The following is a 15811-nucleotide window of genomic DNA, read 5'->3' on the forward strand; positions in this document are numbered from 1 at the left end:
TTGAACAGCCAAAAGCAAACACCAAATTCTTGAATTTTTAACTTCTGGCAAGGACAGGAAAAATCAAAGTCATTACATTTGCTGCTATTTGTCTAAATTTTGCTTCATTTCACATTTCATATACCAACATTCAATCACTTCGGTAAACCAGAATATATCTCATGGAAAAATAACAGAATAACTCTCCCAATAAAATAATAAAACAGGGAGCAATAAAACAATAAAACATACAGTACAGTGGGAGTAGAAACATAACTAGGGATAACAGATATGCTAGGAAGACAAAATGAGACAAAGTCAAAAAAACAGTCTAATGAGAAGCTAAAGTATATTTCTCTGTCTATTAAATTAAGTGCACAGCTTTCTTGTGAGGAATTTGATCCTCCTTCCCTTGAAAAAGAGTTTACATGTTTGTGTGTGTAAATATATGCATATAAAATTGGACTGGAGAGTTCTATGCAAATATTAGGGCACAATGATTTTACTGCCACATTCTCCTGCTGTTGCAGACTAAGTTTTTGGATGTCAGAAAGGCCTCCGCTGACATTAATTTCATTCTTCAACGCCTTATGCAAACCTCAGTGAAGGGGACTGGGCGTTTTGGGAAAAGGCCAGGCAGCATTGGAGATGCAAGCTCCTTCCGCAGCAGAGTAAAGGTGAGGGGGCTTTTCTCAGCTGGACTGTGACCCTGGGAGATGAGCTGTCCCCGAGACACTGTGTCAGCCCCTTCTTAGGTCAGCTCTAGTGACAGTAAATAAAGGCCACATGCTCATCTGGGGCCCCTGCGTCACCAGCACAGCTGTCCTCGGGTATTTGGTCACTATTAACCAGGTCACAGCCATGACCTCCATGTCGACAGCCTGCGGCTGGGATCTGATTTTCCTCCCTTTGCCTTCCGTGCAGTCGGCCAGCCTCTGCGCCGACCCTGGAGTTACCGTGTCAGTGCCGGCACCCCTGTATGAGCGCAAACACACAACTGCCCGGCACCATCGCGCCGCTCAGGGCGCCGTGCACGGCTCGCCCCGAGCCCTGGCGCGCACCGGGTGCGGTGCAGAGCCCGCAGCTGGGCACGGCCGCCCTGCCAGCCTCGCCCGGCCTGCCCGGCGCGCAAGGTCACCGCGGGCGGCACCCGCCGCTCCGTGTGCTCCGGCCCCGCCGCCCCCCGGCACCCCCGTCGCTCCCCGCGCCGCTGGCGAGCCGCCCGCGGGGCCGGGCCGGGCACGGGAGCGCCGCCAGCGCCGTCACGAGGGGCCGGGGCGCGGCCTGCCGGAGCCCCGCCTCCCCGCGATTGTAAATAGAGGCGCCACGTGAGGCCGCCGCCACAGGCGAGGGGACGGTGGCACCCCGCGGATCACCGGCTCCCGCAGCGATCGCTTACCCGCCGAGCGCCCGCCGCCCCGGCAGCGATGAAGGCCGCCCGCATCGCCCTCCGCAGCGCCGCGCCGCTGGCAGGGGCCAGTGCCGGCAGCAGCACCGGCCGGTTGCCGAAGGAGGTGGAGCAGTTTTCCCGCTTCTCCCCCTCCCCGCTCTCCATCAAGCAGTTGCTGGACTTCGGTGAGAGTCGGGAGGAGCGAGAGGAGGTCGGGGCGGGGGCAGCTCAGGCGCGGGGCTCGGAGGCTCGTTTCCCCGTGGAGGAACGGCCCGGGGCTGCCGCGGGGGAGGTGCGGGAGCGGCGCTCCGCGGGACGGCGGAGGCGGCGATCCCCGCCGGAGGGATCCGCGCCCAGCCGGGGCTGAAGTCGCAGCCGCCCCCCGGCTCGGCTGCCCAGCGCCGGGGCGGAGGAGGGCAGCGAGCCCGCTGGGTGTTCCCACCCCGCTGGGAGTCTGCCGGACGGGGTGGTGGTTTCGGGTGGGCAGCCCCGTCCGCAGTTACCCGCCGGGAGGTGCCGGGGGCTGGACACCTGCGAGTGCCGCCGCCAGAGCTGAAGATGCGCTACAGCGCGGCTTCGGCGGCGTTCGTAGGGAGCGGGCACTGAGAGGGACACGGGCTGCTCACACGGTGGCGGGAGGAGCCATCAGGCGGAGCGAACGCGCTGTTCCCAGATCCCATTATCGCTTTGGCAGCTCTGGCGGCTGTGCGCGCATGATACCGCCAGACGTCACCCCGAACAACCTCCTGTTTACAGAGACTGGAGTGCTTCTTAGGGAATTGCAATTAAGTCTCATGCCTAAATGGGAACTGTACAAGTATTCCGTCCAGGAACACGCTGTGTCTTACTGTCATGTAAACAGCGTTCTGCATAAACATATAACACCTAACACTTAGGTGAGCAGGCCAGTAAAAGCCTCATGATTGCAGAGGAATAGAGTCCTGAACCTTATGGGAACTCGTCAATCTGTATTTGCATCTTGAAACTTCCTTAAACAAAAACTGTGTTTTGTATTTATTCATAGGCTCGACTAATGGATGTGAGAGAACTTCTTTCGCATTTTTGCGACAAGAACTTCCTGTGAGGTTTGCAAACATCTTGAAAGAAATTGATCTTCTTCCTGATAAATTACTAGGCACTCCATCAGTAAAATTAGTAAAAAGCTGGTAAGTATGAACTGCTTGAATTCAGCATGCAAAGTTACACAGCTTTGAGAACTTTGTTATTGCAGACCTTTTTGAATAGTAGAAAGCATAACAAAATAGAAACAAAGTAGAAATGCAGTTCCTTTATCAAATCTGATTTGCAAGCTGTTACACGCTGTCATTTTCTCACATACTAAATTAAATTGAAAACCAATATGATTATACTGTTATCTATAAATAGTTGTGGGGGGCAGGGATTTAACAGTTTGGAATAGCTAATAGAGAAGGGAGAAAAGAAAATGTGTTCTGTTTCCACACAGCATTACAGACTCTGAGCCCAACACAAAATGGGAAAGCAGACTATATATTTGTTTTGATCTCTCACTGATGGAGTCACTAACAGAGGTTCTATTCCAAAGTATATTGGTTTTGACCTGTGCAGCAAATGTTTGAAAATCAATTAATATAATCTCTGCAGTTGACACAGTGGCTGAATCTGATTTAACCTTGCTTAGTGGCACAGTTGCAGCATTTGCCAGGATGACTGACATGAAGAGCAGACGTATTAGAGTCAGATCTAGAAACTCTTCTTAATATAGCAAACTGCTGTGCCTTTGCCATATGCGTCAAGGCTGTCAGATGTTAGTTCAAGAAGCTCAGCTACTTAGCTTCTGCCAAAGCTAATCAGATTTGGAAAAATTTTGAGTGGCTTCCTGATTGGCATTGTCATTTGGATCTTCTTTTGAAATACATCTCTTTTAAAGAATTATAAGGGGATCCTACATATCTTAAGTGAGAGCTTAGATTCCTCTTTGGTGGCAGGCACAAGAAAAGACTTAAAACGTCTAGAATTCAGACAGTCAAGAAGTGTCTATCTGTCATTCCATTGTTGGTTGTAACTTGGATATTTCAAACATACTTAAAACTTCTAGATGACTTGTTAGGACTAATGATGTGCACAAGACAAGTTTTGATACTGCTAGCTTAATAAAAATCAAATTAATAGCATATGTTTCTTGTTTTCTTTTTCAATAGGTACATTCAAAGCCTACAGGAGTTGATTGAATTCCATCAGAAAAGCCCAGATGACCAAAAAGTCTTATCTGAGTAAGTTTTTCATGTTTTTCTTTGAACTTTTTAGTTCACATTCTACTTTTCACAGTATATTGATTTTAGACCTGATAGTCATGATGAGGTGAATTTGATAATCTAGAAGGAAGAGCTTAACATAGAACAAGCTGGTTGAAACCTCAGACCATGTTTAGCAATATTGCAAATAAATATAACCTGTCACAGCTTAATTTCAAGGTCATATTACCCCTTGAACTGTCATGACAGAGAAATAAAAAAAAGTGATCTGTGCAGTTATATCTCTGCTTTTTTCTGAGATGTCAGCTTGGCATCTTTTTTCCTTTCCTTACATTTTCCTCTACTCAAATAAATGAGTAAACAGGTGGTGAATTTGATATGGCTTATTATACCTTTTGTTTAAAAAATGCCAAATGCTTCTGTGTTAGGTTAATAAAGAATTACTTATTTTAAGAGAGTAAAAAATAACTACACTCTATTTTAATATTAAGGCTGTTAAACACTTATCTGTGCTGGTGCTAGATTAGATAATTACATTGTACAAAGTTTGCTTCTATGTAGTCTGAGAATAATGTTCTAAAAAGAATTTTTTTTTTAACCTAGCTTTATAGATACTCTAGTTAGAGTGCGAAACAGACATCATGATGTGGTTCCTACGATGGCTCAAGGAGTAATTGAATACAAAGACACTTATAAAGTAGATCCTGTCACCAATCAAAACATCCAATATTTTTTGGATCGTTTTTACATGAGCCGTATTTCCACCCGGATGCTAATGAACCAACACAGTAAGTAGAAATTTTTACCTGAGAAAAAACTTCAACCTAGTAAGTAACATTTTAATGTCAACACTTCTTAAAACTGCTGGAGAACTGCTTTACATGATTTTGTGTGACACTGAAAACTTAGAAACTGAATCTGTCACTTAAGAAAGTAATGGGAAAACTTGTTTTGTAGACTACAGAATAATTGAAATAACTGTTTTGTGGAATATGTAGGGATATTGTTCTTTATGTCTGAAAAACCTTTAGATGTGAACTACAGAAAGGCCAACGTAGTTTGCTGACAGTATATAGTATTTTAAGTCATAAAAGTAATAAACAACATTCAGTATTTTATGTAATCATATGTTGGGATCACACTGTATTAGTCTGAGTTTTGGGACTTTTTTTCATAACACAGTATTTGGGATTAAATGTTGCATTGTTCTCATGTCAAACAGCTCTTCTTTTTGATGATAAATCTGGCTCGGGGCACCCAAGGCACATTGGAAGCATTGATCCTTGCTGTGATGTTGTTGAAGTAGTGAATGGTGCGTATTCTCAGAGCTTTAACATTTTTTTTCCTGATCGGTATCTATATCTGATTGCAAGCAGTTTGGGTAGCCAGCTTCAGTTGTAGAGGGTGCTGACTGGCTTTAACTGAAATAGCTGAAAGTAGTCTTACTAAGGCATGAGCTTTTAGAGGACAGAATTAAAGTAGCAGTAAAAAACCATGCTGGAGTAAGTTCTAGTGAGTGACAAATGAGGTAGGAGTAGGAGTTGTCTGAGGTGTTGAGATTGGTTTTACCTACTGGTAAATAGTAGATGCATCAGTTCCATACAATTATTAAACTGTACAAAGATTTGCTCATGCTTCTGTAATTGCCCTTGTTCTCAATTCTTAGTGCACACAGTGGATGCAATGTTATTTTTCCCTTGAGACACATTCCAGTGTCAGGCTCTCTAACACCCTAGGAGCTAAAGCAGTTAAAAGCTGTATTCTGCTATGTACTAGAATGAATTTTTACATTGCTTGATATTATACTTTATACAATTTATTTAAATAATTATTTCAGATGCTTATGAAAGTGCCAAGTTGTTGTGTGACCAGTATTACTTGACATCTCCAGAACTGAAACTTACTCAAGTGAATGGTAAGATAAGAGCCTATTTGGTAGCCAAAACTGCTTCTTCTACTGACTCAAAAGTCTCCCAATTCTGTAACCTTAGTGCACATACCAGCTGATCTGGCTTGGCCTAGTTCCTCTTCGTTTTCTATTATGCGCACCTCATCTAACCTCCCATGTTAGAACTCAAATGTTGGTGTATCTTAAACACAACACTTTTGAGGTACCATTTATAAATTTGAGAAAAGTCAGACAAACCTGTACCTAAAGCAATATGAGAAGTTGCTAGAGAGGACTTCCATATCTGGAGTGAGGAATTGGGGCTGCTGACTGAAATGCTGGGTGTGGCCTGAGCTGCCTGCATGTGGCTGATGACAGCAGTCTGCTTAATGTTTGAAATCCTTTATTTATAAAGAGGAATAAATACTTGCTTTTTTTATTTGTTTATTTGAAAAGAAACTTACTAAGCAAGTGGTAATTGTAATCTAAACACTGTTATGAATGCATAAAGCTGTTTGCCGATTTTGGAGGAGGAAAACCAAAAATGAAACTTGATTTATTTTTTTGTTTGTTTTCACAACTTGCTAATTGTAAAATTTGGATACCATATAGAAAAATGTCATCACCCTTTTAAGTGTTTTTTATTTTTCCTTTCCTCTAGGAAAAGCTCCAGGAGAACCAATTAGCATTGTATATGTTCCATCTCATCTTTTTCACATGCTTTTTGAGCTCTTTAAGGTATGTTAGTATAGACTGGAAGAGTGAAGTGGGATGTGGGATTGTGGCCACCAGTAGCCTTCTGCTTTTAGAGAGATTACATCTGCAGGTTTGCCTCTTCTATGGAGCAGACAGTGTATTTAAGGAGTACTGAGCGCTGCTGAACTTCAGTGCTGCCAACGTGACATACAGAAATCTGGCAACCTTTAGTAACTGCTGAACTTTGGTCTTCTCCAGGAACCTGTTGACTTTAAGGGAGTTATTTAATTTACAGTGCCTGAGTTAATGTCGAGCAAGAATGTTATAATCTTTCACTCAGAAGAGTCTTGGCTATGCTTAGATGCTTTAAGGTGTGAGACCTCCTCTCCCACCTTAAGTGATGATAAATGCTGCCATTATGCCCAAATGTTAAACATGTCCCTTGGAAACCAGGTGCTGATAGGAGTAGAGGATATTTTGTCTCTGTGTAAAAGGGATAGGGTTTGAAGTGTATGGATTCAACAACCTCTGATCACAATAACCTTCTTTTCTGTAGAATTCAATGAGAGCAACTGTTGAATTCCAAGAAAACAGTCCGACCCTTTCTCCGGTTGAAGTGACAGTTGTTCTAGGGAAAGAAGACCTGGCAATCAAGGTATTTTGTTGGCCTACTACAATGGACTTATTGTAATGTTTATTACTATACATTCATGGCTAGTTCTTTTAAAAGATCTGGCCTCTGAGAACAGGTTGAAGACACTGTGCACCATTCTTAGTGCATGCTTATTGTTAACTTTGTTCTCTCTTAAATCAGGTCTCAGACCGAGGAGGTGGTGTTCCAGTGAGGAAAATTGAGCGGCTCTTTAGCTACATGTATTCCACTGCACCAAGGCCAAATGTGGATGATGGTCGAAATACCCCTCTTGTAAGATACTTTCAATATTCATGTTGCAATTAGGTTGTTGTAAGTGTTGGTGGGTTAATAATGAAGCACTGTGTCCATCCTGCTGTTTTGTGGGGTATTCAAAGACTTACTGTGCCCCATAAGTATGAATTTACACTTTCTGAAACAGAATTTTAGTATTTAGCTTAGTGGACAAAAATATGCTTTTAAAGGCATAAAGAAAGAGGAACATTACAACCTGAATCTTAATTCCCTCATTTTTTTAATTTCCTGCATTCCAATGACACTAATTTAATTTGTCTTCACTGTCCACTCAGGCCTCAAACTTCCTGTAGATAATGTGATCTTTCTGGAGGCAAGCACAACTGGAACAGTCTTTTAGATTTTTATGTCTTTATCTCCCAGTAGAAAGCTCCTTTTACTAATCAAGCTGTACTAGTAATAACAAAGGAAGGAAAAATACTTAAATTTAATGTGTAAAAGTGGGACATATATGTAGACCTTCCCTCTTCCATTGAAACTTTTTTTTTCTTGTGGCTTAGGGTTTTTAATGGTCAGTTTCAGCATTCTCTAATTCTCTATGAAACTGATTAGAGATTTATGTTTCCTTCTAAGAGAAAAGGAAATTCAAAGGATTTTTTAACAGCTTAAAAATCTCTGAATACTTTCCAACTATTTGACTTCAAGCCGTTAGAGCTAGTAAAAAAAATAATTAATTTTATATTGTACTTTATTTTTAGGCTGGCTTTGGGTATGGCTTGCCAATTTCTCGTCTGTATGCTAAATACTTTCAAGGAGATCTAAATCTTTACTCCATATGCGGTTATGGAACAGATGCTATCATCTACTTGAAGGTATGTATTTAAATTTAGTTACAGAAAAGATTACTACCATTAATGCAGTGGGATAACTTCTAGTTACCATTTTAAGGTAAACAGAGCTCATGAGTAGCTCGTTTTTTTTTCTTGAGTAATGACAGACTTAGTAACTGCATTTTTAACTGGTATCAAGAAAAGTCACCTGGCTATAACTAGTCTACTAGAACAAATACTAGTGAGAGCCCTGTTGGTTTTCAGATTGTGTTAAGGTGCTGTTTGTTCATGGAATACAAAGTACTCAGAGTGAAGTAAAGGTATGAGCAAGAGATCTGGTGGAAAGTCCATTTAACTAAATCCTTAAGGAGTCAAGGTGCTGTTTAACATTGGCCATATAGCTCCTCTATGGGATTCAGATACCAGTAATTTTGAACACTGGGTGTATAACTTGCACTGCTATTTCTATAAGAAACCTGCTAACAACACTACATGTTCTTTTCTATTTTCTCTGCTTAATCATGGGACAAAGTGCCTTTGAATTCCTCTTGCTAAACTGAAAATGCTGAAGCACAATCAGAGCAGAAGTAGGAAAGGAAGAGACAGCTCAGATGTATATATGTAACACTTTCATTGAAAAATTTTCACTGGAATTTTGCAAATCAAAGTCCTTTTCCGTGCATTTCTGGACTATCTTGAAAACATGTTAGAGGGTACTGCTTAACGCTCATGAAAAATGCATAAATAGGATGAGATGGTATTGCAGTTGTCCTACCAAATTACCCAAACTAATTATAGATACTGAAGCACATAAACTACCACATCTCTTGTAGAAACATTTGTTTGAATAACTTTGATTTGTAGGGTCACTGGCTCAATGCTTTAGGAATGCTGAATGAATTTTTGCTAAGTGCTATTACTGAGATGTATTAACCTGATCCTTCTTGACTTTTAGGCCTTATCAACAGAATCAATAGAAAAACTCCCAGTTTTTAACAAATCAGCTTCCAAGCACTACCAGGCTACCTCAGAGGCAGATGACTGGTGTGTCCCAAGTAAAGACCCAAAGAATATGGCAAAGCAGAGTGCAGCTTCCTGAAGAGAAGTTGATACTGAGACATCCCAGGGGATCAAGCTGGCCTCAAGAGCAGCATTTGGAAGTGTTCATCTACCTTCAAAGCAAGTTTCAGGACTAGCAGAAGAAAAAGAAGACAAGAGTATCATAAACCTAGGCTATATGCACTGAATCTGAAACCTTGCTGTGGACTTGAGGAGGGGGAAAATAGGAGCACATATGTCTATAAAGAGGAGCTGTGTATAGAGGAAAATGAAGCTATTTTTTTACTATGATCAAAGACTTGGTGTGGTAGGGGTGTGCAATTTTAAAATCCTGTTTAATGCTTGAATTCTTAATATTGACTGATAAACGAGTTATGCTGATGCATATTTTTCTCTTAGAATAGTTATGTGAGCAGTTTATCTTATTACAGAACTTCTCAGGTAGATATTTTAAAGTTCTATTTATAACATTTGGAAAAGATCCACTTAACATGGCAGTCTTGTAGTAAGATACAAACAGCATTCAAGTACAGCCTGACTGGAGAAGAGGAAGCCCTGGGAGGCAGGAAGAAAGTGTTTGCCATATATAAGGAAGTCCCATTAAAAAAAAAAAAAAAAAAAAAAAAAGATTCCAGGAATAATTAAGTGGTCTTCATCATAAGTGATGCCTTGCTCTGTGAGTCATATTGCTAGATATTTTGTATTTTTATGACCTGCTGGAAAGAAATGGAAAGCTACTTGGTTGTAACAGCTCTAATATTAGAGCCTATGTCCCTGTATTCTGGAGAATGTGTTCCAAGTCAGGATTTTCCAAGAGCTGAAGTCAGACATTGCAAGTTGAACAGAAAGGCTTTGGTGATATGTATTGTATAAGCACCTTTAAAACACAGTCTTCTGTGTTTGTTTCTGTTGTGCTGTTAGATTAGTGGCTCAATACACTAAACCAAAATCTGCCAATTGTCTTTTTCAAATTTGTATTGGACCACATCAGCTCAAAGACATACATAGGGAATCTATACCCTGAAAGCTGTGGCTGAGCACTGAAGGTCTGTTGGAAAGGTTTTCAGGAGTGGTGTTGGAACTGGAAAAATTTATTCTAAGAACTGTTCATTGCAATGGAAAGGGATTAGGAAGCATTTCAAAATGAAAACAGCACTGAAAACTACAGGAAAGCTTTTATGAAGGGCAAAATAGGGGAAGTTCCCACAGGAAAAGTGCCAGTGGGAGAGAGTTGTTCAGAAAACGTTCCATTGTCAGTAAGCTTCTTCCTTGCCTGTCTTCTTTGTGTGTTTTCACTTTTGTAAGCAAGGTAAACTTAACCAATGCTGAACTATTGGATGTTGCCAAGCTGGCCAGTCAAAAGTTCATCAGGGCTATAGAATGTTACTTGAATTTTTTTTTTTTTTTACAAATTATCATATCTTCTGTTTATGTGATCCTTTGCAAAAAGTTGCAAAAACAGTAAAACATCCTGCTCAGTATGACAGTCTTTTATTAGAGATTTCTATTTGTTGGGCAGAAAATGACTCCATATTACACTGTGAATCTAAAATGGTTTTTAATAGGAAACTACCTTTGCATTCTTGAAGTCCTGTTTGGATATATTTCTCATTAAAAATAGAATATATTTTGATATGCCTCATTTATTTTAAAAACTAATTTTAGATGTATTAATGATAACTGGTGAGCATGATGACTTTAGTACTGCATCTCAGCTGTTTTTATCCTGGTGAATAAGCTGCAGTCACCAAAAGTCACCAGATAATGCATCTGAGCTCAGCTCAGTGAATGGTATGGCTAATAAAAAAAAATACTTTTGTCTGGAATGTACAGGTGTAAAAAAGATGCTTTCACAGTCATAAAGTAATTGAGTATTGGTTGATTTTTGAATGGAATACAAGGTCAAAAACACATACCAAAATAGTCATTGTTGTCAAGTACACACAATTTATACCTTTCTGTCTGCATCTAGTAATGCTTGAACCAGAGTTATGATGTGATGGTACATTTGTAACACAGCTGCAGCTGATTCAGTTAGTAATTTCTGTTTCAAAGCAGCTGAGGCACATATGTGCTGCAAAAATGTTTGTGATGCTGCTTGCAGAGCAAAGCTGCAGAACATTCATGATACAGGCAGAGGTTGTGAAGCACTTAAGGAACATACATGAAATCTGTGTAGTATTGCAAACTATGGCTATCTACCTAGATAATACAGCACATTTTCCAGCATTCACTGACTTTTTGTTCTGAAAGCAGAGCTGTAGTTTTAAATCTTTTACTTGGATATAGATGTTGAAATAGTTTTATAATAAAATGTTTTAAATGCTTGTCTGTCTTTCGTTTTTAAGAAGTCTGATCCAAGCAAGTACATTTTATTTGAAGTCTTAAGAAATAGAGTAGATAAAAACAACACTCATACCCTGTCAGCTTCAGCAGCAGGGAGAAACACTGAAGAATGATCTGCTTATGCTTAATGTTGCATTGGCTGAGAGGTTACACAGTAACTACAATCAGTGCATCACCTTACCCATCTGCTTACCTTTTAATTAGGAGGGTATCCATTTTGAGGTGAGAACTGGGAATCTTTCATCAGTGCCTGTTCTATGCTCTAGTTGTCTTTTGTTCAGTTTTAAAGAATATGAAAATAGACCAAGAAAAAAAGACATCCATCACTGGGTTTATATCTAACAAAAAGTTTTCCCACAGACTAAAGGGATGGCTGTCTTTCAGCTCTGAAGCAATGGGACAGCTGGCTTTTCATAGCTGATGTGTAAGAAAATGGTAGTGATCAGATGGTGTTGTGACCCAAAAGTCCTGTATGGCTGGTGCTCTAGCAGACTTGTGTTGGCCTGGAGCCATCTTGCGACTCCCTTAATTTTAAGAAGATAGAGTAACTGTGAAAACATACTTATACGCTTTACCTGAAAGCAGAGCAGTGAAAACCAGCCTGACTTCAGGTGTCTGGCTGCAAATCTAGAAGTGACAGCCTTGTGTACTGAGTTTACCCTCCTTAACAACCCTCACCTTCTTAAGGGTTTTGACTTGTAATGCCAGGGAAGCAGATTACATGGCATCGCGTTTATGCATTTTTTGCAATTACAGAAATGAACCACTCTGACATACCCCAGTATGCCAGGTGTTTTGGGAGAAACATCCCCAAACTAAAGTACACCAGGGACTTCAGTAAACTACTACAGCAAACAAAAGGAAACCAACAACAAAAACACCAATTGTGTTTTCCCATAGTTTTTACCATGCTGCAGTCTCTATAGACAGGACTTGCATATTTCCTGTCAGGTTTTCGAAGCAGAAATGCACATATGTGTATTCTATACCTTGCCTATGGCAGGCTTGGGAGCAGGGATGCCCAAGTGCAGCAGGATGGACCCAAGCTGCTGTGTGTGCAACTCCCTGTTGAGCACATGGCCCCAGCAGGCCCAGGACTCTCTGCAGCACACTGTGCACAGACCATCAGTCCCAGCCAAGCTCCTGCAGTCTAGAAGGCAAAATGTGGGTTTTTTCCTTCCCCTGCACAAGGCCAGTGCGTAAGAGACTATGCACCAGCTCATTGTCACCGTGTGGGGCTGGCTTGTTGCTGGCATGTCAGGGGGGCACTGACATCAGCACATTTACCCACAGCTGAAGAGTGTTCTGGTTTCACAGGAGATAAGCAGGTGTTGCACTTTCGCCCTTTGCTCTCTGATTGGGACCTTACACAGCCAGGTTCCTGATGTCAACAGAAACCATGCCAAAGCACCCTGTGTTTTCTCTTCCAGATCATTAGCTAAAAAGTGTACACTGATTACTGGTTAGTGTTACTGGTGCCTCGGGCACATATCCAGATTAATCTCCCTGGAGCCTTTATACACAGTTGTTCATTATCATCGTTTCCCTATCACTTAACCAAGTTTTTAAATCTGCCAGACTTTGCCCTTTACATGCAATAATGTCCTTCCCAAAGAATTATCACAAAGCAAGCTTTGCTACCTTTGATGAGAAACACTACTGGACTGAAAAATAGTTGGGTTTTTTCCCTCCTTCTGGCAGCAATGATGACTTTAGAGGATCAGGTATAACACCAAAGAATTTTCTGCTCTTAAGTTCTTTAGACGTTTTGGCAAACAGGAGGCAGAGCATGGCAATTTATGATCCCTCAGCTCAGCTAATTTTTGGGGTTGGGGATGGTGAAGAATAAGGGGCACACTTCTGCATTAACATCTTTGGGTTTGTATTTCCCAAGAACTGACAACACAATTTTAAATGCCTGTCCTGACCCTGTATTACAGGCCCTAAGGTGGCTGTGCACATCTTTGCTGTCATACACATTTGGACAGAACGACGGACTCAGTACCTAGCTAGATGCTGCTGCTCCTCACAGTCAGCAAGGAGAAAGGACATGTTGGTAGGCAGCTTCAGTCAGTCCTGCTTCTCTCCATTCTCCTCACAGGGAAGAAAGGGCAAAAATACCCACAGGCAGTTTTAATTCTTCCTTGCAATCTCAAATGTTGGGTGTCAAAGCAAGAAGCTGGAACACAGTTCTGGGTCTTCAGAATATCATGAGGCTCTTAATAATGTAAGATTTTTATATAAACAGAAAAAATATATGTGGGAGGTATGCATGTGTATACATGATCAGGAGCTGCTCATCAGCTCTCCTCAATATTCCTTCTGCAACTATGAAAGAAAATCAAAGCAGAGTGCAACAAATTGGCCCATGAAGAATTAGCACAATTTCCCTGTGTCACTCTTGCTTTTCAGCTCCTAACAGGAAGAGGAAAGTAAGGAAAACATCTGTCTGATTTCCTGCTGTGTGAGGGGCACAGCCTTGAGGAATGAGTTCACTGCCTTCCTGGGAGTCATGTCCAATTGAAAATGCAGACAGAATTGTGATGCAGGAAACACAGCAAGAGCAGCGACTGCCAATCCTACTATTTTGAGCTGCTGAACATTCTCCTGGAATGTGACAGTTTCTAGTTTAGAACAGGTATGCTTTAAGTTACATAAATGTGATACAGCCCTATCTGCAAGGCTCAAATAAGAAAAGCAAGGTGGGAAAAAAAGACACTTGTTTACATTGCTGTTATAGGTTGGACTTTCTGTACTTAGTCATATCACTGGACTGGTCCTGAAAGCTGAGAACCTTGGCAAGGGATACAGCACACCAAGTACAACACCTTATCATGACACTGTGTACACGTCTCTGTGTGCGTGCTGAGGTGTGAGTTGGGTATCTCAGCTGCCTCTCATGACCAGTGTCAGTGTATGCAGAGAACTGCAGAAAGCTCTTCTGAAACAGACTCCTACTTCTGGTGCCTGAACAGTGATCCTGTCTCCAGTGGCAGAGTTCAACTGACTGTAATGGAACCCCAGACATGGGGGCACCTCTAGGCACCTGTATTTAGATGGCTTCAGCTGTGAGCTGGCTCCCAGCTCATTCAGTTACCTAAAAATAGACACCCGGTCCTATTTGAGGCAGGCTGGAGTATTCTTCCTGTCTCTCATCTGTCACTCTGGAAGACAGAGGTCTTCCACAAGTCCTTCGTCATGCCTGCTAGTCCCATGCAAATACTTTGTATGGACAGCCCTGGCTTTCTAAAGTAGCTGTGAATATTTATGTTTAGGTAAATGACTCAAGTCCTTTTACTAGTTCTGTGTGGCTGTGGGAAACTGGAAATACAGAGCTCAAAATTATATTGCTGCTTTGTCAGTGCTGGCCAGGGTGGATATATAATGGAAAATCCCAGACAATATTTATTCTGCAGCAAATGCCAATGGGATCACTGCAGATGAGCTGGCTGCTGGCACAAACTGTCTCAGCCTGGAGCTGCCTCTGTACAGCTTGTCATCACTGACATTGCTGATCTGTCTGGGTTTGGGACTGGTCCTAGAGCCACATGATCTCAGGAGACAGCATAAGGCTCATCACTCTGCACCCCACAGGGCAGCAGTGCTGCCAGACAGCTCTGAGCCAGGCTTACTACTCCTGGGACAACCAAACACCTATTGCTGAGCAGACCTTGTACAGAAACTTAGGAGCTAACTGTAGCTGATGCTGACTGTTAAATGCCATGAGACACACAGGTAAATCAGATGCACTGAAAGCTCTTTTTTGTAGTGTTTATTCCTTAGAGTGGTTTTCTCTTCCTAGCAGCTTTACTGCCCACAAAACTCTGGGTTGATTTTTAACAAATTAACTGGAAAACAGTTTTGAATACCTGCCAGGACTACTTGTGGTCTCCTCCAATCACTGTGGCATGCAGCAGAGTTAGTAACAGGCATTGCAAAGACTATTGGTGACCCAGTGTCACACCCCTACTTACGAAGGGCATTACAGGTGGAATTCAACCTTCACACAGGGGTGGATCAGATGGCTTGGACCACTCTCAGTGTTACCAGGCTTGTGTCATTGCCTCACAGACCACAGGATGCTGTTTGCTCAGGCATAAAACTGTGTTTGTGTTGACACAGAAGCACTTGTTTCTGCTTAGTTAGGGCCTGTTATAAAACCTTCTAATCTCACAACTTTCCCTCACTTCTAATCAGCTTCACCTCAGCTTTTACATAAATACACAATGAAGAAAGATTCATTTTCAAGCTCTGGCCAGGGACACCTGAAGTTTTCATTACTCATGTTATTAATGGAGATGCCCAGAAGTCTTCTGCTGGCACAAATTCGTTAATGTGCTTTTCCCTCCATGGCCTTGCCCTCTTGTTTCTGTACTCTTCCTACTCCTGCTACTGATGCCTGGTTCTGCAAGCTCTGAGCCTGTCTTCTGTAGCCAAAAGATGGGATCAATCCTTTGGAGACATGTCACACTTCCAAAAGCTTTTGATGATTTTTCAAGGCCA

The 15811-nt window shown here is 41.8% G+C and overlaps 1 protein-coding gene across 1 annotated transcript; it reads left to right on the forward strand.

The window, feature by feature from the left end:
• The first annotated feature begins 1306 nt into the window (after positions 1 to 1306).
• PDK4 (pyruvate dehydrogenase kinase 4) lies at positions 1307 to 11289 on the forward strand. Its single transcript, XM_021538385.3, has 11 exons — positions 1307 to 1554; positions 2394 to 2535; positions 3550 to 3621; positions 4207 to 4391; positions 4826 to 4915; positions 5441 to 5518; positions 6153 to 6229; positions 6744 to 6842; positions 7002 to 7112; positions 7832 to 7945; positions 8859 to 11289. The coding sequence occupies exons 1-11, from the start codon at positions 1407 to 1409 to the stop codon at positions 9000 to 9002; spliced, it is 1260 nt and encodes a 419-aa protein (XP_021394060.1). The 5' UTR covers positions 1307 to 1406; the 3' UTR covers positions 9003 to 11289.
• The last annotated feature ends 4522 nt before the right edge of the window (positions 11290 to 15811 follow it).

Source organism: Lonchura striata, chromosome 1 (genome assembly GCF_046129695.1).
Source record: "Lonchura striata isolate bLonStr1 chromosome 1, bLonStr1.mat, whole genome shotgun sequence".
NCBI lineage: Eukaryota > Metazoa > Chordata > Aves > Passeriformes > Estrildidae > Lonchura > Lonchura striata.

Coding starts and splice junctions, on each gene's coding strand:
- PDK4 (XM_021538385.3), top strand. CDS start 1,407: ATGAAGGCCGCCCGCATCGCCCTCCGCAGCGCCGCGCCGCTGGCAGGG. Junction 1,555..2,393: donor CAAGCAGTTGCTGGACTTCG/GTGAGAGTCGGG, acceptor ATTTATTCATAG/GCTCGACTAATGGATGTGAG. Junction 4,392..4,825: donor GATGCTAATGAACCAACACA/GTAAGTAGAAAT, acceptor CATGTCAAACAG/CTCTTCTTTTTGATGATAAA.